General features: G+C 35.9%; 2 protein-coding genes across 4 annotated transcripts in view; both read left to right on the top strand.

Moving 5' to 3' along the window:
- The window catches only part of LOC145685847 (TNF receptor-associated factor 4-like), a 122,101-nt gene that overhangs the window by 10,157 nt on the left and 85,122 nt on the right, over positions 1-26,822 (top strand). Inside the window, exon 1 of one of the 3 annotated variants that reach the window (XM_081758472.1) lies at positions 2,313-2,582. The exons of the other annotated variants lie outside the window; for them this stretch is intronic. The gene's annotated coding sequence lies outside the window, so the exon portion shown is untranslated. Of the gene's footprint in view, positions 1-2,312; positions 2,583-26,822 lie in introns of those variants that run through there. 3 annotated transcript variants of the gene reach the window in all.
- LOC145685846 (TNF receptor-associated factor 4-like) lies at positions 359-26,812 on the top strand. The gene is made up of 2 exons (XM_081758468.1): positions 359-769; positions 24,487-26,812. The coding sequence occupies exon 2, from the start codon at positions 24,701-24,703 to the stop codon at positions 26,195-26,197; it is 1,497 nt and encodes a 498-aa protein (XP_081614594.1). The 5' UTR covers positions 359-769; positions 24,487-24,700; the 3' UTR covers positions 26,198-26,812.

Here is a 26,822-nt window from a genome sequence, read left to right as displayed (position 1 = left end):
TTACTCTGAATGTTCATACTTGCCAACCAATGAAGTTATTGGCCGTATCAGTAATGTTTTAACTTCGTCTCTTTCCACCTCTCTGTGGATGGAACTGCAAAAATCAAAACTTGTAACATAGTTATTTAGAACATATGTAATTAACATATTCACATTTGCACTATAAAACTTGAAAATATTAATGTTTTATTTTCATGAAAAATTTTATTCACTGATATTTAATCTGAACAGAAAGAAAATCCTACAGCAGGGCATTGGAAATCCTGACACTTCATACAGCCTAGTAACTGCAAGCTCAACAGTTTTTCAATCAAGCTTTGTCAAGGTTAATTCAACTTCCTGCCTTCTATTCACGCGTCACCGTTGACTGGATAACATCAAGTTCCAATATTGCGTCGCAATTATTACACTATTAGTTTTAAAACACTTTGTTTTACAATACCACTATGTCACACGCATAAAAGAATTCACTTTTCATCTGTTTCGGGCACTCAGTTTTCCCGTGTTTGTCGGAATCTTCATTGAAAACGTCGGTTTTCGTGAATTTACAGTGTCCCATTGATATATTAGTGTCTTTCTCATCTTCTGTGGTGATGTGGTGTAATTGTGTGTGTTTCCGTTCAGTTTCAGTGCTCTCACAAAAATCTACTATACTACCATCTGGCAAATTCTTAAAAATAGTGATTTCAGTGCTTTGTGGAATAGTTTTTAGTGTAGATTTGCTCTTATTAAAAATAGTGGCATAAATTGGTGATGCATGGGAAACTGCGTAAGTCTCAGACTCATCTCTACCATTTATTTCTACATCTATGTTTGATCTTACACTATTTTTACTATTTCTTACACTATTTTCGTATTTTCTCTCTATCCTATTTAATTTTAACAAAATATAACATGTTATAATTACTATTACTACTAATACACTTCCTAAAACTAACGCTGATATTAACAATAATATAGTATTGATGTCCATTTCCTTCGCTTTCGGATATTATCTGAAATAGACGAGAAATAGATAAAGTCGGGATAGGCCTACTTAAAATTCGTAGAAAAGTACATTTATTATAGTTAATTAAATTATTAAAATATCTATCTTGTGTCTGCCTTCACTTATAGCGTTCTAAAATCGCGTATTTTTCGAAGCAGTCTTATTTTGTTCTCTCTGTGTCGAGCACCCTTGTTACTTTCCTAGTAATCTTTGTGCCTGACGATTAAAACTTTAGCTATGTGTGAAGTCTGTCAAACCATAACTTGGAGACTATATTTCACACTTAAAAACTCATGTTTTTACTCTTTTTCTATCATAAATATAGCATTAAATTATACTCGCTATATCTCTCTATATTTAAGCTTTTATCACTTATTTCGTACGTATTTATTTAGTTTAAACCTTATTTTAATCATTTACGTGGTTAAATATGAATAAATTTATTAAATACTAATTTTCCTTGAATTTCTAAAAGTATATTATATGAATTTACGCTTGGACTAGGATTAAAATTGAAGCTACGGGCGCTTCAACGCGGCTGGAACGAAGCGAATCCTGTTCGTGTCCGCTCGTGTTCACTCGGAACCATTCGAGATTACCATGTGCTCGGGGCCTGGAATGGAGATTAGCGTAGCCTCGCGCGGAGTTACTCTCTCGCACAGGTCTCATTTCTCATTCTCTCCTCCAGCTGCTCAGAGTATTACTGTTGTTTTAACGCAAACCCATAGCGTAGCCTCGCGCGGAGTTACTCTCTCGCACAGGTCTCATTTCTCATTCTCTCCTCCAGCTGCTCAGAGTATTACTGTTGTTTTAACGCAAACCCATACAAAATACCATGTGAGCCTTGCTCATATCGTTTACCAATTACGTTGCACACTAAAATTAATGCTTTTAATGATTCTTTTCAATCAATATTGATTGATTATTACTAATTATAATAAAATACATTATTTTCTTTTCTTTTCTTCTCTAAAATTTACCAAAACTTTCGGACTTTAAAAATAATAAATAAATACGTTATTAGTACATACACTAAACATTCTTTAACACTATTTGTGAATTATTTCTAGCTTTATCTATGCTTATTTTCATCTTTTAACCTTTTAATTCACTATTTTCTTACAATATAAAATTCATTATTCACTATTTTCTAAAACTACTTGTAATATTTATACATATATACTATCTATTATTACTATAATAGTAACCTATTACTATTTTGTCTATTTTTATCTATTTTTAACTATTCTTTAGTGTTGTTATTACTAATATTATTACTTTCTACATTTATTTTCCTTATCCCTTCTTGAATGTTTAAATGTTTTCAGACTTTATCTATCGATGATTGATGTCACTATCCTAGATTCATCTAGGTAACCTATTTCTCATCTATTTCTATCCTTATTTCACTCTTTTCTTCATTTTGTTCACACTTTATACGGAAATGGGACATCGTTTGGTATACCGTATTACAATACAACCTATCCGGTTTGGGTAGAATAACTATTATGGACTATCATAGACTATAGACTTTGTTTACATAACCTTATACCTTCATATGGTGATGGTGTTTACTCTTGGTGATGGCTGTTTGGTGAGTATGGAATGCATGATCTGAATACACTTTGACATATTTCATGTTTGTTTACATTCGATTTCCTAGTTTTTTTTTTCAAAATTTCCAAAATTACCAATAATTAATTCCAATGTTTACGAATTGGTTTACAACCTTTTCTAAACTTTTTCTCATAGTAGTTCATGAAATACAAACAAATCTTATACAATATGATCCTGAATAATATTATTATTATTATTATTGTTATTATTATTATTATTATTATGATTATTATGGTTCACTATTTTCTACTTTATATTTTCTTATCGATTTATACAGTCTGCAATACAACGTTATTAATGCAATGACTGAAATAATTAATACAACTATAATTCCTGCTATTACATACATTATATAATTCGTCGTAATTATTAGTAGTGGTACAGTGGTATCCACTTTCAGTTTTAATAAATTTTCAGCTAGATTGTTGAGTTCCTCATGGTGTATACTAAAATTTAGTTGCTTTAGCGTCCAATTCCCTATCAAACTTAAATGCTTATTGTTTACACTTATTACTTTTCTAGTTGGAATTGCCAATTCTCCAAAAATTAGGTTATCAAATGAATCATATTCAATAAAATATGAGCAATTGTTCCCATAATCCACCTTCGTTGATGTCACTTCATGATGTTTACCTAGCTTAGTAACATATCCTTTTTCCAATGACGAGTATAATACTCCAGCATGAGTGTATCTGTACACTACCATGACAACCTAGCCTAGGTATTTCTCTGTTTGTTGTTCGCAACCACTTAACGACCCATTGAACACAATGTTATTCAAACATTTAGCAGTATCATCCAATGTTATCTGCTCACAAAAATACAAGAAACTCTTGAATTCACATTTCGATCGATCTAGTGTGTGATATATTCCATTTGCTAAGTATACCACTTCCGGTAACTTATAGTACGTTCTAAAGTTGTTAGTTAGATAACCCATAGAAATTACATTAAACATTTTCGAAACTGTATTTTCGTAAACAATTGGCGTTTTTAGTAATAAGTCGATGTTATTTTCATTATAGTCATATTTCATTAAATAAATCGACGATACTCGATAAAACATTCCTATATCAGAACGATAAATTGAATACTTCAAAATATCATGACTATTTATAAATTTATTCACATCTAAGTTTGACAAAATATGATAAGATAATTGGTTGCTAAGTATATCGTTGAATATTTTAGTTACTCTTTCTCTAGCTAAATGGGAAAATAGATTAGTCAAAATTTTTCTCTGAGCTTGCTGCAAGTAACAATACATTTCTTGCAGTTTACTCCTTACATTTTGAAGAACATGATGTACCTTAACTACCACACCATGCATTATTGAAATTTCTTCGTTATGCGATATTTTTAATTTATGAATTTCCTCAGCCAATACATTTTCGTGTTCGGACAATTTTTGAATTGAGGTCGACAACTGTTGTGTGTGTATTAGGTTATAGGTTGACAACCCTATAGACCCAAATCCTAATAACATAGACCAAATCGAACGTTTAGTCCTTGCTGACTCCATACATTTAGAACTACCATTTACGAATACAAACTGACATGGTATTGAATTTATCATATTGAGTCTAAATTGTTTTTCCCTTTCTGCATATTCTTCCAGAATATCATATGATTCACTACACACTTTGTGCATCGGCACCGCTTCGTGAAAATTAACATGTAATCGAATGGTTGTATATACCATGTTTGATGCATGAACAGCCAATGAATCTTGTGTTAGGGCTACCCCTACATCCTTCATAGTTACTTGATGATGATCTTCTGACTTCGCAATATGAACCATAATTATCAATTTTATATAGATCACCCACATTGTTATTTCCATATTCTAATGTTTCCTTTTCAGTCTTGAATAAAATTCTGGAATTAGTAAAACCTAATATTAATTTCCTGTTACTGTTTATTTATTTATTTATATTTTAGTCTACTATCAACAATGTATTTCATTCCTATGTATTTTATTTTTATTTTGCTTTCCAGGTATCACCTGATTTTAATCAATACTTTTAATTTTACATTCCATACATTTATTTTTATTTACAATTCTAGTAACTATAATTCAAAAAGTGTCTATCGATTCGGGAAATTTCCTGATGGAGATTAGCATTTCCTCCAATCTCGGGATTAGGGTTTGGTTGAGAAAGTGCCCCCTTTCTGACACTTCATCGGTAGACCCAATTTGTACCATAGTTACATTAGACCCTATGTTAATATTAAAAAAAAATTTTTTTTTTCACCAAATCAAAATTTTTATTCATCACCATCTGATGTTTGATCTGTCTCACCATACCTTTCACCATTTTTACTTTCTACGAATAATTTTAAACGTCTTAAGTCTATAGTATCACTTTTCTTTTCACCATTTTTCGTTTCATACTGTACCTTGTATGAATTGTTGTTTATCTTGTCCACTATTACCCCTTTAGTATTATAACGGTTACCAAAACATGCGGGCAAACCTGCCCTCGGCATTTCCCTTATTAATACCTTCTGACCAATTTCAAAACTCGGTTGATCAAACTTTTTCTCTATTTGCTTCTTCTGAGCTCTAAATCTTCTCTGCAAATTTTTGTACGCTAGCTGGCGTGCCTCTTTTATGCTCTGAAGTCTCACCTCATTGTCGACGTATTCGCAAGGAATGTCTAAGTCCTGCTCAAGAAACGTCCTTGGTTCGACTCCATGCAAAAGATAGTATGGTGAAAAACCAGTACCATCATGCACTTGCGTATTAATAGTAAATATCAAACTTGGCAAGATCTCGTCCCAGTTTGAAAAATCCTTATCAATGTAATGCTTCATTACCTGTTGTAATGAGCCAATGGCCCTTTCTGCACTCCCTATAGAATAATGGGCGCTTGTATTCGCAAAATGCAATTGCATTCCAAATTTATCTGCCATTTCTTCCACTATTCGGCTACGATGAGATGATAGCCTGTCCAGATGAAGTTGAGATGGAACCCCATGTTTCGTAATCAGATCTTCGAAAATTACCTGCGCAACGATCTCTGCCGTTACTGCGGGTACCGCTCTAGCGATAACAAATCTAGTTGCATTATCAACAAACACTAGAATGTACTTATTTCTATTGTTACGAGACAATTTAAAAGGTCCGACCTCATCCATCACAACTGACTGAAATGGAGCATAAGAGGGGTACGTCTGAGCGTGAAATGGTACTCTTCCTGTCTTCCTTTTCTGTATCTGGCAGCTTATGCATTCTCCTATCTTCTCCATGAAGAATTTCTTCATGTTTGGAAAGTATATTACTTTTAAAGCACGTCTATAGCATTTCGTGTACGAAAAATGTCCGCCACCGTATACTGAACAATGGAGATTCTTGAATACTTGTTCTCTTAACGCATAAGGAATACATAATAATAATTTTGTACCACCTGCCATTCTTTGTGTTCTATAAAGTCTATCGTCCTTTACTGTATACCATCGGGCCTGCCTCTCAGCTTTTACATCGGCATCCTCTGGGTGTTCTATTGCATGCATGATCGGTCCGAAAAATGAGTCTTTTCTCTGTAATTCACCAACGTTAATATCCTTATCAAAAGTCAAATTAACTTGGAGATCTTCAGCATTCACCTTCAACGTTTCTAACTCAACATCTTCTATCGTCGGTTCGATGTCTGTGTTTCTGGACAAAATATCGCTAGGATTCTTTTCTCCAGGACAATGCACCGGTGTATACTTATATTGGGCTAAGTCCAAACTCCATCTTACCAATTTCGGAGCTAATTTAGGTGACGTTTGCAAATACTTCAATGCCTTACAATCGGTGTACAGCTCAAATTCTTTATTGAACAAGTAATAATTAAATGCTCTTAAAGAACTTATTACTGCCAATATCTCTAATTCCACTATGTGCCTGGTCTTCTCCTGTGGACGTAACACGCGACTGTAATAAGCTACTGGTGTCCATTCACCATTAGCTTGTTTTTGCATTAATACTCCACCAATCGAACTAGTCGATGCATCTGTGTACACTCTTGTGTCTAAATCTTCCCTAAATGGAGCTAGCAATGGTGCATTCATTAGTGCTGATTTTAATTGCTCGAACGCCTGCTGGTAAGATTCATTCCATTCGAACTTATGACCCTTCTTCAAAATAGGTTGAAACGCTGATGTGATTTTGGCATAATCCTTACAGAATTTTCGAACATAATTAGTTAAACCAAGAAAAGATTTCAACTGTTTTACATTATTCGGGGCCTTACATGCTTTTATCGCTTGGATTATCTTCGGGCTAACCTCGTATCCCGCATCACTGACAATATGTCCCAGAGCCATAATTTTCCTTTCTATGAATTGACATTTTTCCACAGATAGTTTGAGTCCGTAATGTCTCAATCTTTTGAAAACTGATTGAAGTACATCAACCATTTTCTCCTGATTATCCGTATATAGGAATACATCATCCATATAGTAGGAAACTGACTCAGGATTTACATTTGCCAGGGTCATTGCCATTATCTTTGTGTATATGGCGGGTGACTGTAAGTAACCCATTGGAAGAACACGATACTGATAAGCTCCTACGCCCGGTATATTGAATGAAGTATACTCCCGTGACTCCTCAGAAATTGGTACTTGATGATAGGCCGATTTTACGTCCAAAATACTAAAATATTTGTGTCCTCCCATACACGTTAAAATTTGATGTATCGGGGGCAGCGCAATGCTATGCAATTTAACATGTTTATTTAAAAACCGACAGTCCAAAACTGCACGAATACCCCCTGACGGTTTTTGTATAAACAACATTGGAGAGTTGTAAGCACTTGAACTTTCTTCAATTATTCCTTGTCTCAACAAAATGTTAATTTGCTCCTTAACCTTATCTTTTAACGCTATGGGAATCGGATATTGGTGACGTCTAAATGGTACCTTTGTTTCTAACTCAAAGTGATGCTCAAAATGTTTTACTTGGCCTAATTCGTCATCCTGCCATGCAAAAACATCCGCAAAATCATAGCACAAATTCTCAATTCTATTCCTAATTTCCGGTTTCGTTTCATTCCCAAATTTCAATCTAGATTTATCAAAATTTCTACGAGATCTTAAAATACTATCAATATCTTCAGCTGATAATCCTTCACTCTTCAATTGCTCTTCATCCACACATTCTTCAGCTTTTCCTAATGTTATATTCGGTTTCAATAAAACTGCTCTATTAGATGGATTAATAATCTCGATCTTGTTATTTTCCTCCGATAAAAGTGCACGGGGAATCAACACATTGTATTGGGCTTCTATCTTCCTATCCGGTTCCAACAAATATTCCTTGTTATTCCAGGAAATAACCAAATTTACTTCTACCGTAGTCTTAGACCTAGGTAACAACCGTACCTTATGACCTAACACCCATCTTGGTCGAATACAATGTTTTATTCCTAACGCTGCATTATCAGACACAGTCACAGATTCCAGATCTTCCCTTTTCCTTAATCTTGGCTTTCCAAATCTCTGCAATGTCAATTTATTCTGACCGTAATTTATTTGGCAATTTTGACTCTGTAGAAAATCATTCCCGATCAAAACTTGATACGGAAAATCTTTTACTACGCGAAATTCCAAATGAAATGTCTGTCCGGCCATTTTAAATCTAATCACAGCGATCTTATTCACTACTAACACATTCTGTGTTATTCCACGAATCCTTGTTGGTCTAGGGATTACCTTCGCACTTGGAGGGACTAGTTTTTCGTTTACAATGGATATCTGCGATCCTGTATCAATTAAAGCTTTATGACATCTACCATCTACCTCTATCGGAACATAGAGCATATTATTATCAGTTAACGTAGAGGCTACTATTTCTCTAACTTTTAATTTACTCCCTGTAAATGTGCCTCTGTCATTTACAGTTTGACCTAGTTTAAATTATTTGACGTTGTAGCCTGATAATAAGTTGTACCATTTATCTGGTTCGGTACTACCGGAACATACTGTACGGGATTATTTATTTGGCTATGATTTTGGCACCATGTTGGCCTATTAACACCATTCGGACAACAACTGTTTCCTCTTTGTTGCCAGAAACCTGTCTTCCTTCCACCTCTGTTATTTCGCCAATTATTTCGAAATCCTCTACCATTATTATATCCGTTAGAACCTCTATTCCTAGTATAATTATTATTACCATTCCTATTCCAATTCCTATTTCCATTATTCTTGTAAAAATTTCGTCCTCCATTCCGAAAACTTCTATTTCCTCTAAAATTATTATTATTATTCCTGTATTGCTTCGAATCACTACCGTTTTTATCTTCTTTACTATTTCGGTCTTGAAAATTCGCAGCTAATGTCAACTGTAAATTTTCTATTTTCTTTTCTAGCTCACTCAATTGAGTAATACTCGTTGGTTCTTGCTTAACTTTCACGTCTTCCTTATGTTTAATCTCTTTCTTTAACAACAACTTATCAATTTCTACATCGCTATCCTCCTCTTCTACTTGCTCTCTCATCTTCTTTAACAGATCTTTAACGGTAACCTTCCCGTTTTCCCGTTTAACGCGCTTCTCTACTTTGCACTTATTCTTCTCTACTTTTTGAAGATCTTCTACAAATTTATCAATCGTCGAATATGAATTTGTACCTACACGTTCCATGAAATACGGTTGAAGACCACCTAAAATTATTCCTATTTTCTTTTTATCATTCATGTTAGCGTCTAATCTCTCACACAAAACAAGCATTTCGTACACATAATTTATTATAGGCTCATCCTCGAGATGCAACCTTTCCCTTATACGATCCTCTATATCTAATGTTACATTAGTACGTGTGAACTCTTCGATTATGCTATTCTGTAGTTGCTTATAACTAGTTTCACTAACATTCCTTCTCTTTAAAAACACCTTCATCCACTGTCTACCATTTCCCTTGAAAACACTAGGTAATAGCTCTTTTCTCTTTTCTTCACTCACGCCTGCCATTTGACACGCGTCGTCAAATTCATCGAAAAAACCTATTATATCGCTATCTGTTTTTAAGTCAAACTTTGGAAGTTTGTTAACATCGGAATAAAATGTTACACCAGTCGCCATTTTATCCTCTTTTGTACTACTCGATTGATTATTACTAACTACACTACTTCCAAACGGAAAGATTGACGTAAAATCCTCCGTATACGATTTTGCTATAGGACTAGAAGGAAAATTCTCGACGGGTCCTAGTTTCAAATTTGGTTTCGCACTTTCTTGCTTTTTCTTACTTGAACTTGCAATATTAAACAAACTACCGACCTGTACTCCTTTTGCCGCTTTTTGTGCTCTTGTACGAATACTTTCGTTACTCATTTACTTAAAACTTATTTAACCTTATTTATTCTTATAATACGTATATACGAGCTACTTAATCAACTTGTCGGGAGAATCAGATCACTATTTTCTTATTGCAAAACCTTAAATTCACTATATCAATTAACACATTAAACCTTAACCTAATTCGAGAAAATACGAAACACTACTTAAAATTACTCTTCATCGTAGATAGGGTGGGAAGGGTGGGCTTTAGTTACGTAATAAAATATCATTTAAATTCGAAATAAAATGGGAGGGATGGGAGGGATTAATTACTTGGATCTTTCCGCCGGGACTCAAACCCCCCCAGCATCTCCACCATGACAACCTTGCCACTCAGTGCCTACTTGGGGATGCAAAGATGAGTGCTACTAGGCGCCTTCCACTCACCATCTAGAATGAGTGGGTAAATTATAACTTAACTTGCAAGAGGTTTTCATATGGGGATTAAACAAATAAATATACGTCCACTTCATTTAACATAAAACACTGTATTTCTGAAATCTGATGAATGAACTGTGAGATTTCTGAATGTGTGCTATAACGGATATTCGGAGTCATTTGCCAGTAAGGTATAGTACGATCAAGTATTGAGCTTTGAATTCTGACTCGGAGTCACACATACCTGGATAAATCTGTTGCTGTCCCACGTCGTTCTGGTGTTGAACTCTGCTCCTTAAGCTGACGCTCCGTGTTGTTGGACGATGAAAGTGAGCATTGAGGAATGGGCCTCTCAATGTAAATCTCCCTCGAAGTTCTGCGTCGTTAGAATATGTTGAAGTACAACGTACTGTTTTCTCCTATCATCTGGTGGATAATTAAATGTAACTTGGTTCTCCAGACTCGAACCCAAGTGTCTTCAAAGTCAATGAACAATCTTGGAACTCTCAGAACTAATCATCAAGAACTCAGGAATTGATCCTCTCGAACTCTCTAGGAAATCTCCGGAACTCTCTCTAAAACCTTCTCGTCCTGTGGTTTTGTTTGGCGGGGTCCAACTACCATCGTCTGCTTTTTCCGTCTGCTGTGGCACGTGCGACACCGTTCTCACATGGAGAGACAAATTCCTTCCATGTGTCAAAATTCAAAACTGCAACCCTCGACACGTTCTGACTTCCCGATTCTAAGCAATTCTCCGTACATCCGTAATCTCATGAAATTCATAAAATCCCACAAATTCACGTTTTGTACAATTTCTAGAATCTGGCTAATGTGAGGAAAGACACATTGTCAACATTTCCTTCCTACATTGCCAGACACGTTACGATGACATTCTTATACACAACTGTTTACAATGAATTGCTGACACAACTATTAGCGAGATTGTGCAGCTTGCATTAACTTTACATATTCAACATTAAATTCCCATAACCTTACTTAACGATTTCGAGACATAAACATAACAATAAATCTAAAATATACAAATTATTATTCTCGAAAATCGAGTTCTTCCACAATATATATCTTAAGTACTCTGTATACTGCACACTTTCGTTTGTAACTTTACATTTTGTGTAATATGTAGGCCTAATCAATAATGGCCTAATGCACATATTTGTAAATTTACATTCCTTTGGAAAGAAAATTGAAAAAGAAAGAAACATAAGTGGAATAGGACAAGGCCAACTATGGGGAATGTGGAGGCTGGGATTTCTTTCTTTTTTCTATATTTTTAAGTTATTCAGGGGTCAGGGAAATCTGCAACTTTGTCATGGAAAGTCAGGGAAAAGTCAGAGATCTTTTCTCCAAATTGTATGGACATCCTGTTTACACTTCCAAATGAAATTATATAAATTAGGGCACTTCAAAAAAGTGGGGGGGCAACTGCCCCCTCTTGTCCCCCCCTAATCGCCGCCCATGGCCAGAGTGTTGGTTGAAGCTTCAGTGCTCTATTCAACACGAGTCTGAAAACTGCCTTTTCTTTCGAATAAGAAGGCTGTAGGGATGGCCACGAGCGACTTGGAGCGAGTTTTCTTTGAAACTCGACTCAACTCGAAACAGACATATTTATAGTGTGATATAAAAAGAGAGTAAGAGAAATCCAAGTTAATGTGTCAGAAGTTAACTGCCACAATGTTTATGTTTCGTGACGTTTGAAGTAAGCTTTCAGCTAACAATAAAGTTCTTAGTAATTATCACACACACTGAACGTCGGCTAGTACACTAATGGATAACGAAGATGAGGGGAGTTCTCCCACTGAGGCGGTGTAGTAACACACTGAGAAACTACGTAATGATTAGTTTCTCTCAATAAGTAATAACAAAATTTAAAGTCGCAGAAAAAACATAGAAGTTCGGAGGGCGTGGGACAGAGTCCTGGCCTAAAGAGTGGCTTGAGCCCCTAAAGAGCTACAAGCACGATGTTCGTGCCTTGCAAAGTGCAGATGGTAATCCCCCACAAAACGAGCTTGCGTAGCTCTTTTGTCTTGAGGAAGGATTTCCACACGGCCCTAATCACAGGCGTGGAGTAAGAAGTATCCTCCTCTGATATTAGACATTCGCGTACAAAGAGGATATTCGTCTATTTCGGATTTGACGTGGATTATCTTAATAAGAGTTGTGAGAGATAATTCAGATTTCCACACATACACGAAAGATTAACTGATCTAAGCTCTCGGCATCGTCTATAATAAAATATTCAAATTGAAGTTCAACGAGGGAACTGATATCCGCTACAAAATCGAGTTTTGGCTGGAAATTACAAATTATAAGGTGACACACATAGCTGTACACATGAGTCAGACTAATAAGTATACAGTGTCGAAAATAGACTAATATATGAGTTTCTAGTGTCACCAGTGGTGACGAAACTTTTAATTATACGTCTTCGAGATTTTGCTAGAACACTTATATTAAAACAGAAACAATAGTAGCATTCAGAAAATACACGGAACACATAGAAATAACTACAGAGCTCGGATATATTGAACAAGTCCACAGTGAATCATAGGTCAAAAGGTTAGAGTTTCATTTCCTTTCCCTCGATTGCATCAACATGGGGAAAAAGAAAGATGAGATGGGAGGATACCCACGCAATGTTACGTAATACATAGCTTTAGATTTTAGTTTCACTAACAAGTAATACTTCCCAAGTGTAACACTCCGATTTTAATAAAATTTGGCAGGTAGATACTACACATGAAATAAACGAATACGTGATTTTTATTTTCTGCGGGAAAACAGTTTTAGGGGGCAAAAGCCATCACCCAAAATTTTCAATGTTAACGCCCGAAAGGCAAAAACAAGTCAACCGAAGGCAACAAAATTGTATACACATAGTGTAGACGTAAAATAAGGGAATAAGTGATTCGTATTTTCCTGAAAAAAAAAAAAAAACGGTTAGGTGGGGCACGGATACCTCCAAACGTTTGATCACGAAATATCAAAAGTGCTAATAACTATGTCACATGTGTGTAAAGGACATGAAGAATTTGCAACAAAACTTTGTGCAGGGAAAATACGCAAAAAATGAACGAATATTATTTTTTCTGCGGAAAAACGGTTTTGCGGGGCAAAAGTCCCCATCCAAAATTTTTAAATTTGAGGCCCGAAAGGCCAGAAGAAGTGTACTGAAGTGAATTAAATTGTGCACATATATTGTAGACATAAAATAAGGGAATACAGGTTTCGTATTTTCCTGAAAACAAAAACGTTTGGGTGGGACACAGACCCTCCAAAACTTTGATCGTGAAATATCAAAAGTGCTAACAACAATATGTCAGAAGTGTTTAAATGACATGAAGAATTGGAACGACATATTGCGTAGGGACAATACGCAAAAATAAATGAATGCGGTTTTTTTTATTTTCTGCAGAAAGGCGGTTTTAGGGGGCAAAAACCCTCACCAAAAATTTTAAAATTTGACGCCTAAAGGGTAAGACGAAGTACACCGAATTGAACGAAATTGTGCACAGAAATTTTAGACGTAAAATCAGGTAATAGGGTTTCGTATTTTCCTGAATAAAAGCAGTTGAGTGGGACACGGACATTCTAAACCGTTTATTACGAAATATCAAAAGTGCAAATAAGCATACGTCAGAAGTTCCTAAACAATATGGGGAAATGCAACGAAACTTCGTATAGGGACAATGTGCATAACAATAAATGCAACGTGCTTTTATTTGTGCCGAAAAACAGTGTTGGGGCCTAGGCCCCCTCTGAAAAAAAGTAAATATTACCGTAATAGCGCAGGAAGGCGTGGACCCAATCAAATGAAGTTGTGTGTAGATATTATAGAGACCCTGTGTAAAATAAGGCCTTTAGTGTTCCTCAAGTGTCCCTATCCTTTTTGATTTAAATTTGGCAATTCAACAGCAAACCGGAAATTAATCGACACGTGCTTTTGTTTATGTGGGAAGATTTTCTAAGGGTTAAAGGTGCCTCCAGAAATACTACAAAATAGGCTCTACTGTTTGTGCTTGTTGTTGATCTGCCAAATTTGAAGAAATCGGATGGAGACACTTGTGAAACACGAAAGGTCTTATTTTACATATAAAATACAATATCTACATTCAATTTCATTCACTTCGGTCCACTTCTTCTTGCCTCTCTGGCGTCACATTACAAAATTCTGGGTGCGGGCTTTTGCCCCATAAAACCGTTTTTCCACAAAAAAAAAAAAAAAAAAAACGTATTCGTTTATTTTTTGCGTATTGTCACTACACATAGTTTCGTTGCAATTCTTCATATCCTTTACACACATCTGACATACTGTTACTAGTAGATATTTCGTGATCAAAGATTTGGAAACCATTTTCTACAAGAAAACACGAAACCTGTATTCTCTCATTTTGTGTCTACAATATCTGTGCTCAATTTCATTCACTTCGATGCACTTCTTCTTGCCTTTCAGGCGTCAAATTCAAAAATTCTGCAGAAAATAGAATACCCATATTTGTTTATTACTTGCCTATTGTCCCTACACAAAGTTTTGTTGCAATTCTTCATGTTCCTTACGCACATCTGACATACTCTTAATGCCATTTTTGATATTTCGTGATCAAAGATTTGAAGGGAACCGTGCCCCACCCAACCGTTTTTTTTCTTTAGGAAAATATGAATCACTTATTATTTCGTTTTACATTTACAATATTTGTGCACAATTTCGTTCACTTCGGTCCACTTGTTTTTTGACATTCGCTGTTAACCTTCAAAATTTTAGGCGGTGGCTTTTGTCCCCTACAACTTTTTTTTCCGTCGTTTATTTCATGTGTTGTATCTACCTGCAAAATTTTATCAAAATCGCAGTGTTACATAAATAAAGAAATAAACACAAGTAGAGTAAAAGTATCTGAATTAACTATGTAGTAATAAATGATAAAAAACTCTAATTATGCTTTTGAAACCATGAAAAAGCAAAAAGGAACCGCGGAAAAAATGAAAATATTCAAACCACTACGTTATAATCAATAGTAATCAACATCATCTTCAAACAATAGTAAGAAATAAGTCTCTCAAAACCTGTATTAAAAGTACGGTATTCACCTTGAAAGAAATTGTTAGTCAGCAAGGCCAGCTCATGGATCGATCCTCATACGTAACAACTGCGGGTATGGGCTCTACCCATTGGCCTATCCCAATTGTAAACAGAACTATTTTCCATGTAGCCAGTGATACTATTAACCACAATTCTCTTACCTTAAATTTTCTGTTCTGTATCAATTAATTTCATTTTTCGGATTTCAAATGTTGTAAAGATAAAATAGAAAATACTTACTTAAGGTTTAAAACAGTAGTACTGTATTAGATTAAATTTGAGTTACTTTATATTTTATTTTATTTAGCTTGTAATCTTTCTACTTTCCTTGTATTTTCGTTTGTATATGATACCCTAGACTGCAATTTTTACTTAATGGATTTTTCTGTCTTTATTTCTTACTGATAATTATTTTACTGTAATATCAAATGGTTTTATTATAATACTTGAAAATAAGACTTCAAAATATTAAAAGTAGAGAATATAGTTTATTATCGGTACTTCTTCCTTCGTCTTTACGCTGTTCGTCATTTTCCTGGAATCTAGGCCTGATTATATGTATCCTACATATAAAGGCAACCAAGAAATTTCTGTCGCTTTTTCACTCACCACCTACGAACATCGATGTATGTCACATAAGACATACCTGGGAGATCAAAAATAGTCCCCATCAGCATCGACGACCTTCTGCCAACGTTCTGGGAGGCCATTGATTCCATCGAACATGGTGAACTGTGAAGCGAATAAGGTATCAAGTGCATTTTGTATCTTGGAGCTCCTCCGTGGCTAAGCGGTTAACGTACGCGCCTTTGGTGTGGGAGGCCCGGGTTCAATTCCCGGCGGGAGCTCATGTGGTTCGGATTCCACGTTAATCAGTAGGTCCACATCTCACATAACCTCGCTGCTGAACGGGACGTTAACACTCAAAGTCAACTCAACTCAAGCATTTTGTATCTCTACTAGAGATTTGAACTGGCGTCCTCTAAGGTGATTGTGCAAGGAGTGGAACAGGTGATAATAGGACTGTGCAATGTCTGGCGAGTATGGCGGATGCAATACTGTGTACCATCCAACTCGTAGAATGGTGTTCCGGGTCAACCATTCCACATGGGGCTTAGCGTTGTCCTGTAAGTGGAGGACCCTTTGCGATTCAGAAGTGCTGGCTCCAGAGTTTAGTGTTTTTCTTGAACATGGCTCAACTGCTGACGTACACGGTTGCATTGATGATCTGACCAGCTGGTAGCAGTTCTCGATGCACGATGCCGGGACCAGTCCAACAACAACAACAAAAAAAAATGATGACCTTTTGCTGCAATGCTGGTTTGAGCTATTTTCGAACCGGTTCAGGGGATACCAACCAATGATGACGGCACCGTGGAGCTTCGTGTAGGACCCACTTCTCATCACATGTAAACACCCTGTCCAGAAACGGTTCCTTTCTCAGACGAGATAGCAAAGAAAAACACAGGTATCTGCTCTCATTGCCTTCTGACCCTGAGTCAAATCATGTGGAACCAATCAACCCAAATTGTGGTGCTTCCCAAGTTGACGGATGTGCTTCCTAATGGTTTCTCCACTGATACCGAATTGTAGTACGAGTTCCTCACATGTCTGGCCACTCTTGGCCTCAATTGCTGTCTAAAGATCTTCATTTTGTACACGTATAGGTCTTCTGGCACGTGGTACTTCTTCGAGTGTTTCGTCATCGTCCTTAAACTTGCTAAACTACCACTGCACTGTCCGCGTTGTCACGACACCCTGACCAAAGACCTGGCATATCTTCCGCCCGCTGCAACTGCATTTGACACCAGTTTGAATTGGTACAGCATACACGTCCTTATGACGATCTGTGGAGGCTCCATGTTCAGTCTGTCGATACGCAATTTCACGGTGTAACTGAACTGCCACAACCAGGTAGCGTGTTGGATATACCCCCACCAACGAGTGACCTTCGCATTATCTTCTTTCGCATTCTACTCACGGTGTGAGGATCAATTGGAGCAGACCTCTACAAAAAGCGACAGAACCTTCTTGGTTACCTTTATATAACCTCTTTGAGATTTCAATTAAGACCGGACGGTATCATTAAAAGGATCCAGTAGTTTTTGAGTTAAATAAGACCAACCGTGTATTCATACATACATACGTGGAGTCAGAGATTCATTTGTAAGGAAAAAAGATAAGGAACTTCCTCTTTTAAGAGTTATCTTTCCTTGACCGTATGGTTAATCAGATCTCCCCAAGTGACAAGGTTGCAGAGACTCATGATGGCCTTGCAGTAGAGTGATTAGTTGCTTACCTATTATTTGATGAGTGTCTAGCTCAATCCCAAGGAATGTAATCATGTGAATAATATCGTGGTCGCGCTTTTTTTTTTGTAGGTTTTTCCATTTCCCATTTTTACTCTACAAAATTTCCCATGCTCAAGATGCCCACAAAGAGGTTACGATGCTAAGTGCGTCTTCAGAGTTTAAGGGAGACACAAGTGTCTGTTAAATTTATATAAAAGCTTCGATATAACGTTTGTAATCTTGTCTCGTCTTCTCTGATAAATTTATTACAAATTATGTGTCCTGAGTTTTATTTTCATAATTTTTTCTAGGAGTTATCAAAATATTTTCGCTTAGTAAAATAAATCACGAGGAAAAAATAAATTCTTTCGACAATTGTCATGTTTTTTGTTTCGTCTCAAATTTGAAAATATACTTCTCATCTCGATTTCGAGACTAGAATAGAGATATGAGAAATGTATCGTCATCTAAGGATCAATAGACAGAACCATTGAGAAAGTCTTCACGTATGTATTGCTATTGAGGAGGGCATAAAAGAAGATTTTAGTGGTGTAGCGTCATTAATCTTAGGGGCAGAGGGTTGGGCACTCTTGAGGTAATCATCCGTTTTTATTAAACGTACACCCCTTTAACCTGCACGACATTATTATGAGCCCTGAACTAAATACTTCATTTCGTAGCCTGGAAAGATTTCTCAATTCTGAAATCCTGAAAATTTTTAAAGTTTCGCATTCTAGAAATAATTACGGTGTTGTGTTCTCTGCATTATATTTATTATTATAATTCCCATCCATCGTTTCTATAGGCTATCAGTAAATTTGCTTATATTTGATTAATTTGCCGAATTCCGTTTGCCTACAAACTTGATTAGAGAACGTACAGTTGTGTGCGAACTTCCTGATTATCCACCACTCTTTGAAAAGCTTTGTATTGTTGCACACAGTGCGAATGAAACCAATCAAACCTGGATATACTTTGATCAATTTGAGATCTATATTTACCTAGGTAGAGTCAAAGTATTAGAATATCACACATATAGGTTATTGAATATGGCCATCTCAAGAAACATGAGTAGGTAAAATGTTTTAAACAAGACTCTATGGTAATATTATAAGTATGTGTGCTCGTGACAAAGATATATATGTATCAAGAAATTCGCTTTACATTCCTACCATTTGTTAACGTAAGGAAATACTGTAAAAAATAAAAAAAGTCAAGATATTTTAACCATACATCACACAAAATGGGTTAAAGCATCTAAATGCGCCGTAGGAAATAAATTACAAAGCGTATATTTATACTTATGCAGAGTAACGTATCACTTCAGTAATAAGTGCTTCCTACGTAATATCTACTGTACAATAATTCTTTTTTCAAAGTGATAGCATCCCCCTCATTTCCGTCGGTTCGAAAATTTTACATAAGGCAGTGTCCCTTTATTTCATTTTTTAAATACTTTTAACAATTTTAAAGTTGTTCAATTGCAGTATTCTATATTTTGTTTCAACTGTTAGGAACATGCCACGAAAATGTAATTAATCCTAAAAATTTTAAATAGGGATGGTATCGAGACGAGACGAGACGAGACTTTGTACAGTCTCGGTCTCGTCTCGGTTGATAAATAACGGTCTCGGTCTCGGTCTCGTCTCGAGTAAGAAATCACCGTCTCGGTCTCGGTCTCGTCTCGGTCAACAGATCCTTGTCTCGATCTCGGTCTCGGTCTCGAGTACAAAGTCTCGGTCTCGTCTCGAAAGTCTCGAAATAAATAGAGTGAAATTAAAATAGTGAAAGTATTATTCTCGTACAGTCTGTCGTTTCCGTTTATTTTACCTTTCATTTTTGACTTAGAAATATGGTATGGTGTACCTCTTCATAGCTAATTTCCTAGCGCTAATGTTTTCCATGTGTGTATTCCAGGTTCAATGATCAGTGGGTATATCACCTAAAACCATAATAGTAAAACCGAGTTCGAATTCCGATAAGGGTAATGTTGAACGACCGAAGTGGTTCGGATTCCACTATAATCAATAGCTCAACGTCTCCTTTAGCCGCCCTAGTATAACTGGGACTTCAAGTGAAACAAAACAAAACAAAACAAAAATGAACACTGTGTATTACTAACTGTATGTCCTTGAATAATTGCATATAGCTATATGGTATGGATCGAGTTTGAGGTGGTCGGTGGTCAAACTAAAATGTAATTAGAGTGTAATTAGAACTTCTAATTAAGCACGGTCTTAATCTAAAGTGTATACCAGGCCTAAGGCTTAGGGGGAACAACTAATGTTACTGAAAATGTATCAGTTACATTTAATTTCAGTTACAATTTGCATTTACATGTATTGCTGGAACGAAGACTTAAACATTAACATTATAAGTAGCCCAAAGACTATGAAAAACGTTATCTCTTGAAAGCATTCTTGCACCATAAAAAAAAAGTCGAGTAATTTTAAACTATTTTGCAGTTTATCTACGTTATTTGCACATATTTAAAATAATATTTACCAATTTGTTTAAGTGGGCAACACTGCTTACAATAATGTAACTGCGACTTGTAATTAAAACCACCAAAAACTATTGTTGTATTGTTATAGAAGCAAAGGAAAGCAACAATCATTATAAAAATTTAATACAAATACGTCATTTTAAGCAGTATAACGATCACTACCAATGTGTTTGGTATCTCTGAAACGATTTAAAATAACAGTTGTAAATGGCGTTATAAGCATTTAAGTCTTTTGGAAGCATCTACATGATGAGACGTGATATGTCAGCGCGTTTTCGAAGTAAAGTCTTTAGAAACATTTAAATTTTCCATTTCTTATAAATTTGTTCCTTCATTCATTCGAAATATACTATATCATGATCATAGTATTTGACGCTAAGATACAGGTCATGCGCATTGCACTATCCATGACATTTGAATTATTAGAGATCTCCAAAATGTTGATGTTAGTGATACTGTGTTGTCTTTTGACACACCAAATAATGTATGAGCTATTGTGGTTTTGTTAAATAACTAAATTAGAAATATGTAATACCTTACGTAGCGCAATTTGAGAAAATACAACTTTATTTTGCTTTAGCAACATTGCTTGTTTATCTAGTGGTATTGCAGGTTATCTAGAAAAATTTTCCAACTTGGTACAAAATTTCAGCATTTTTAATATATAAAAACTAACTAACTCTATGGCCTATGGAACCCGGAGGTTCAATGCCGCGTTCACAAAAGCTCTCCACTGACTTCTATCCTTAGCTAACTGCATCCAGTTTCTACTTTGTATTCCAATCTCTGCGAGATCCATCTTAATATTGTCCTCCCATCTGCGCCTAGGTCTTCCTAATGGTCGTTTTCCGATTGGTCTTCCAGTCAAGACTTTGAAAGCGTTTCTACTTTCTTCCATTCTAGCTACATGACCCGCCCACCTTAGACTTCCTCTTAGACTTCACGACCCTAACAATGTTGGGTAAACCATATAAATTATGTAGTTCCTCGTTATGAAGTTTCTGCCATTCCCCATTCCCGTTCCTCTTGGGTCCGAATATTCGTCTCAGGATCTTGTTTTCAAATACTTCAGTCTATGTTCTTCCCTCAGAGTAAGGGACCATGTTTCGCAGCCATACAAAACAACAGGCATGATTATCGTTTAGTATATATATATATCGCAGAGCCCTCTTAACGCTTAGGTACACACTGAATAAAATGGGCTTCAATCCTACTTCCTTTACACTGGATAAAGCGGTAAATTTAGCCCCTCCCTTGATCATATACTGGATCCGTGGCTGTATATATATATATATATATATATATATATATATATATATATATATAGAGAGAGAGAGAGAGAGAGAGAGAGAGAGAGGGAGGGAGGGGGAGGGGATGGCACATTTTAATCTTTCCACGAAGATATCTCGAAAACGATTGAACATAAATGAACCGAACAAAAACTCGAATAGGAAATGCCATGGGGCACACCGAACGGTGTTGTTGCGGTGCCTCCCAGGCCCGCCCTTCATGGGGTCCCAGGACCAAACTTTAAAATTTTAAATGGAAACATGGGGCGAGTAATACCTCGTTCCATAGATCTTTAAAAAGTAAAAAGCGTTGTGGCAAAAGATTTTTCATATCGGTCACCGTATTCAAGATGGCTGCCAAGACGTGGTGCCTATATCTGATAAAACGTCCAGTACAATTAACACGAAAGCAGTTGGAGATAAGCGAACAGTCAAAAAATGAAACAGGAAAGGCATGGGGCGCGTCTAGTAATGTTCTCGCAGTGCTCCCAGGGCTGCCTTTCAAGGGTGCCAAACTTAAAATTTGAAACCGAAATATGGGTCAAGTGATACGTCTTTGGCTAAATCTTGAAATACTAAACAGTGTTTTGACAAAAGATTTTTCATATGGGTCACCGTTTTCAAAATGACCGCCAAGACATGGTGCCTGTATCAGTTAAAACGTCCAGTACCACTAGACCCCTAATATGAAAACAGTTGGAGATAAACGAACAGAATAAAACTCGTATAGGAAAGCACAAAGGGTATTTATCGTTCCACAGCTCAAGTTAAATGCAACGGAGAAAAAGATTATTAAAGTATAATTGACATGATGTAAAACAGGAAATGATAGAAAATTATCTTTCCGATCTCTGTCCGTAAGTAGGTGAAGCGGGAATGAATGGTAAAATCTCAAATGAGAACCTCACTTTTATTTGCAATAGATATGGTTTGTCTGAAGCACTTGTGTGTACAAATGACTGGTACTATAATGAATAAAAATAAAGTGAAATAAGGTGAATAAAAATAAGGTGAAATTCAAGTTTAACATTTTGCCCGCCCCTGATAATTTAACGCAATGCGTGCAAGATTTTTGGGACATATCTGCATCAGTATGTACCGTTTCGTTACTAAGGATCACAACTGAAATTACCAAGTTATTCGGAATGTAACTGTGGACAACATCTCAGTGAAACTCATATTCTATCACATGCAAGAAGACATAGAAGGAAAAGAAACGAACCAATATCATGCAGACGACTGTTGAACAAAACCAACGTTTGTAAATATTGTTCTAAAATTGCATTGTTCGACAAATTTGTTTCGCATTTCAGTTGATTCATTTTTGCATCAAACCATTGCCTGCAATCAAAATGGAAGGTACCATTTAACAAGAATTTTACATACTTTATCCCATTACAGAGACATTTATCTCTTATAAAAACACATTTCAAATAACTTTGTTTCGTAGATACAATTTGCAAAAACTAAGGCTCTCATTTGCAATTCCACCGATCCTTCCTGCTTCACTCACTTACGGAGTGATGTTAGGATAAATTTCTAGGAGTTAGATTTCTTCCTTTCCATTATGGTACTTTCACTCTAATCATCTTTTCCACTGTTGCAACATTCCCGAGCTATAGAATGATAAATACCCTCTGTAGTTTCCTATTCGAATATTTGTTTTGGTGTTTTAATATTAGTGATACTGGACGTATTATCTGATGCAGGTACAATGTCTTGGTGGTCATTTTGTAAACGGTGACCCATATGAACAATCTTTTGCAACAGCACTCTAGTTTTTAAAGATATGTCGGACGAGGTATCACTCACCCCATGTTTCCATTTACAATTTTGAAGTTGCGCCCTGGCCCCCATGAAGGGTGGCCCTGGGAGCATCCGCGACAATATCAATCGATGTGCCATATGACATTTTCTATTTGAGTTGTTCCGTTCATTTATGTTCAACCGTTTTCATATTAGTGGTACTGCACGTTTTACTGTATCTGATAGAGGCAACATGTCTTGGTGGCCATTTTGAATACAGTCCCCGATATGAAAGATCTTTTGCCAGAACGCTTTTTAGTTTTTAAAGATATATCGAACGAGGTACCACTCACCCCTTGCTTCCATTTAAAATTAAAGTTGGGCCCCGGTAACCCGTGCAGGACGTCCCTGGGTGGCACCGTGACCCTCGAATATATATAGATATAGATAGATAGAGGATTCTATTTGCATCAGCAGTGCATTTTGTTTCGGGAGAGGCTTGAGGAACGAGTAAGAAACATTTGCGTTATACGTGCAATGCAAAAAATGATCACAAATTTATTTCGGGAGGGGTTTGAGCCTGATAACCACCCCCTAAATACGCCACTGTACATCAGTCAACCGTTCTCATATTACCGAACACAGCCACGAAACAAATTTTGAGTGAAGGTAATTTTGGTATATATCAATATCAATATTCGAGACGAGACCGAGACTTTCGAGACTGACCTAAGTCTCGTCTCGGTCTCGTCTCGATTTATAGAGGTCTGTCTCGGTCTCGGTCTCGTCTCGGTATTTAAAAGTCCGTCTCGGTCTCGGTCTCGTCTCGGTATATAAAAGTCCGTCTCGGTCTCGGTCTCGTCTCGATAATTCGAGACGAGACCGAGACGAGACCGAGACTAGTCTCGGTCTCGGTACCATCCCTAATTTTCAAAGATCATAACGAGAAAAGTGAAATTCTGTGCCTTTGTTAGGAAAAGAACTTAGGACAAGCGCTCTAACTTAAGTTGTGGATCGTGTTCTCAGATTATTCCCACTGAACAAACACACACCCACTCTAATCGAAAAAAAAAAATGTATGAATAATTGTAGAACTAAACTTGTGTGTCTAATATAAAGATGAATGACAAATGTAAGTGTGTATGTTTCTGCATTTTTATGTTTCTGCTATCGTAATCTTTAAAATAAGAATTATTATTTGAATCAACAAGCAATATGGTTGATATTTTGCTCTTTTTCTTGTAGGTGGGAAATGATATGTCAGAGAATTTTGTAGTCCAACTATTGCATATACTGCATATCCTGACTTCCAAGTTTTCGTTTTATAATGCTACAAACAACCACTAAAATGTTTCCTTAGTCTTTCATTTTGAACGCAATAACGTTCCAAAGTTGCAAGGAAATGAAATGAAATTAAAACCTGTAATCGAACTTTATCAAATACTCATCATTAGCGACAATGCCCACCTACAAGCTTTGCGACAATTGCCAAAAGTATATCGAAGGAGACTTGGAAAACCACCAGTTATATTGTGTACGTGACGAAGCTCAATCACAGCAATCTGGTACCACTCTCAATAATAATAACGGCTGCACTGGCGAGATATTGAAATGTGAATTCTGTTCACAAGAATTTAACACGCAGCAACTACTTAGTGATCATGTCGAACAATGTAAAGCAGAACTCATACAATGTACAAAATGTTCTGTAAAAACACAACGTTTAGACATGTCTGAACATGAAAAAAAACATTCTAAAGAATCTCACTCTAATTGTAATTATTGTGGAAAAAATATTTCAGAAGTTGATTTAGAATTACACATCCAGATCTGTGAATTTGCTTTAATTCGATGTGAGAAATGTGCTGTAATGGTTCAAAGGTTATATAAGGAACATCATATGGAGAATATTTGCAGTAAGAGAATTGTGATGTGTGAATATTGTGTTTGTGAAGTAGTGGCTGATATACTTCAAGATCATTTTAATGTGTGTGATTTAATTCCTGTTTACTGCGAAAATAAATGTGGAAGAGAAATGCCGCGTAAAGATATGAAGAAACATTTGTTGGAGGAATGTCCTAAAAGACTGGTCATTTGTGAATATTGTAGTGAGGAAATGGAGGCCAAAAATTTGGAAGATCATCATTCGAAGTGTGTGAGATCCCCAGTAGATTGTCCAAAGAATTGTGGCGTCACTGTTGAAAGAGGTGATATAGATACACATCTTGATCAAAAATGTGTGAAACTCTTTGGTAAATGTAGCTTTGAAAGTGTTGGTTGCAGTTACGAAGGGTTTCCCATCGCATTACGTAACCATATGCAAGAATCTTATATTCGTCATTCGGAACTTACAAAAGATATGGTAGAGCATCATTCAAAACTGCTCGAAGCCAAAGATATTGCGATTGTAAAGTTAGAGGAGAGGATTGAAACCAAAGATATTGCAATGGTAAAGTTAGAAGAGAAGCTCAAAGCAATGGAAATGAAATTGATTGAAATAACAACCAAGAATGATTGCACGTTTTTGTGGAGTGTTCGAAATATTTCTGAGAAGTTAAAATTACATGGAATACGTAATCCTTTATACAGTAATTACTTTTATGACTCTCAGTATGGGTATAAGTTAAAAGTAAAGATGTACTGCTCTCATGAAGGTTACCATTATCTATTGAATCCTTTACAATTTGGTATTGTAATATGTTCCGGAGAATATGATTCTCTTTTGCAATGGCCTTTCAAGAAGAAAGTAATTTTTAAACTGATTAATTTAAAAGACAGAAAAAAGGATCTCATTCGTTCTGTTGATGGTAATGACAGTAAATATTTCGGAGAACCTTTGAATGGTAAAGACAATGATAGTAGGGTCATCATCGAGAATATGAGTTTACTCAGACTGAAAGGTGAAGGCTGTATTTCCGATAATGATGAATTATTTTTGGAAGTAAATGTAAACTAGAAAGCTTTGCAAAGCAGTTTAAGAGTAGTAAAACCATGATCTTATTTGGATTAAGGAAAATGCAGGTTCAACATTTGTATGAATCTAAATAAGTGCTAGACTCTTCAAATATACAGCACGTATAATGATAGTACCTAGGTATTAGTAATTTTACATTTTAGATTGTCTGTCCACTATTATATTTTACTTCTAGAATTAGTTAAACTTATTTTTTCTTAGAATAGTATCATTATTTCATAGCCCAAATTAGTTTTATACTGTGTTGAAAATCAATTTTGCAGTAACATACCGTATATGTGTTTTTAATTAAGAAATTCATTAAGCACATAAATTGAAGGATTTCCTTTCTTTGTAATTTTAATCTTTACGTCGAAACTTTTAGTCCCACAGGCTTGAATTTCAAATGAACAATAACAAATGCGAGGGCTATAACTGCAGGAAGTCTATAATGTTCATGAGTAGATGATTTCGCTTAGTGTCAGTGAAATGTTGAGTGAGAAACTTCACAGTCTAAAAGTAGGATAAAAGTGACACTGCTTAAACAACGAAAAAGGCGACACAACATAGTGCTGTATATTGTATATATTTAATCCAGTAAATAAGGAACAGTAAAAATTTGTAACAA

This window comes from Thermobia domestica, chromosome 5 (genome assembly GCF_964235325.1).
Source record: "Thermobia domestica chromosome 5, izTheDome1.hap1.1, whole genome shotgun sequence".
Classification (NCBI taxonomy): domain Eukaryota; kingdom Metazoa; phylum Arthropoda; class Insecta; order Zygentoma; family Lepismatidae; genus Thermobia; species Thermobia domestica.
This window is presented reverse-complemented; position numbering and strand designations above follow the sequence as displayed.

What these genes read in the sequence shown, in the direction of transcription:
- LOC145685846 (XM_081758468.1), top strand. Translation starts at nt 24,701, where the DNA reads ATGCCCACCTACAAGCTTTGCGACAATTGCCAAAAGTATATCGAAGGA.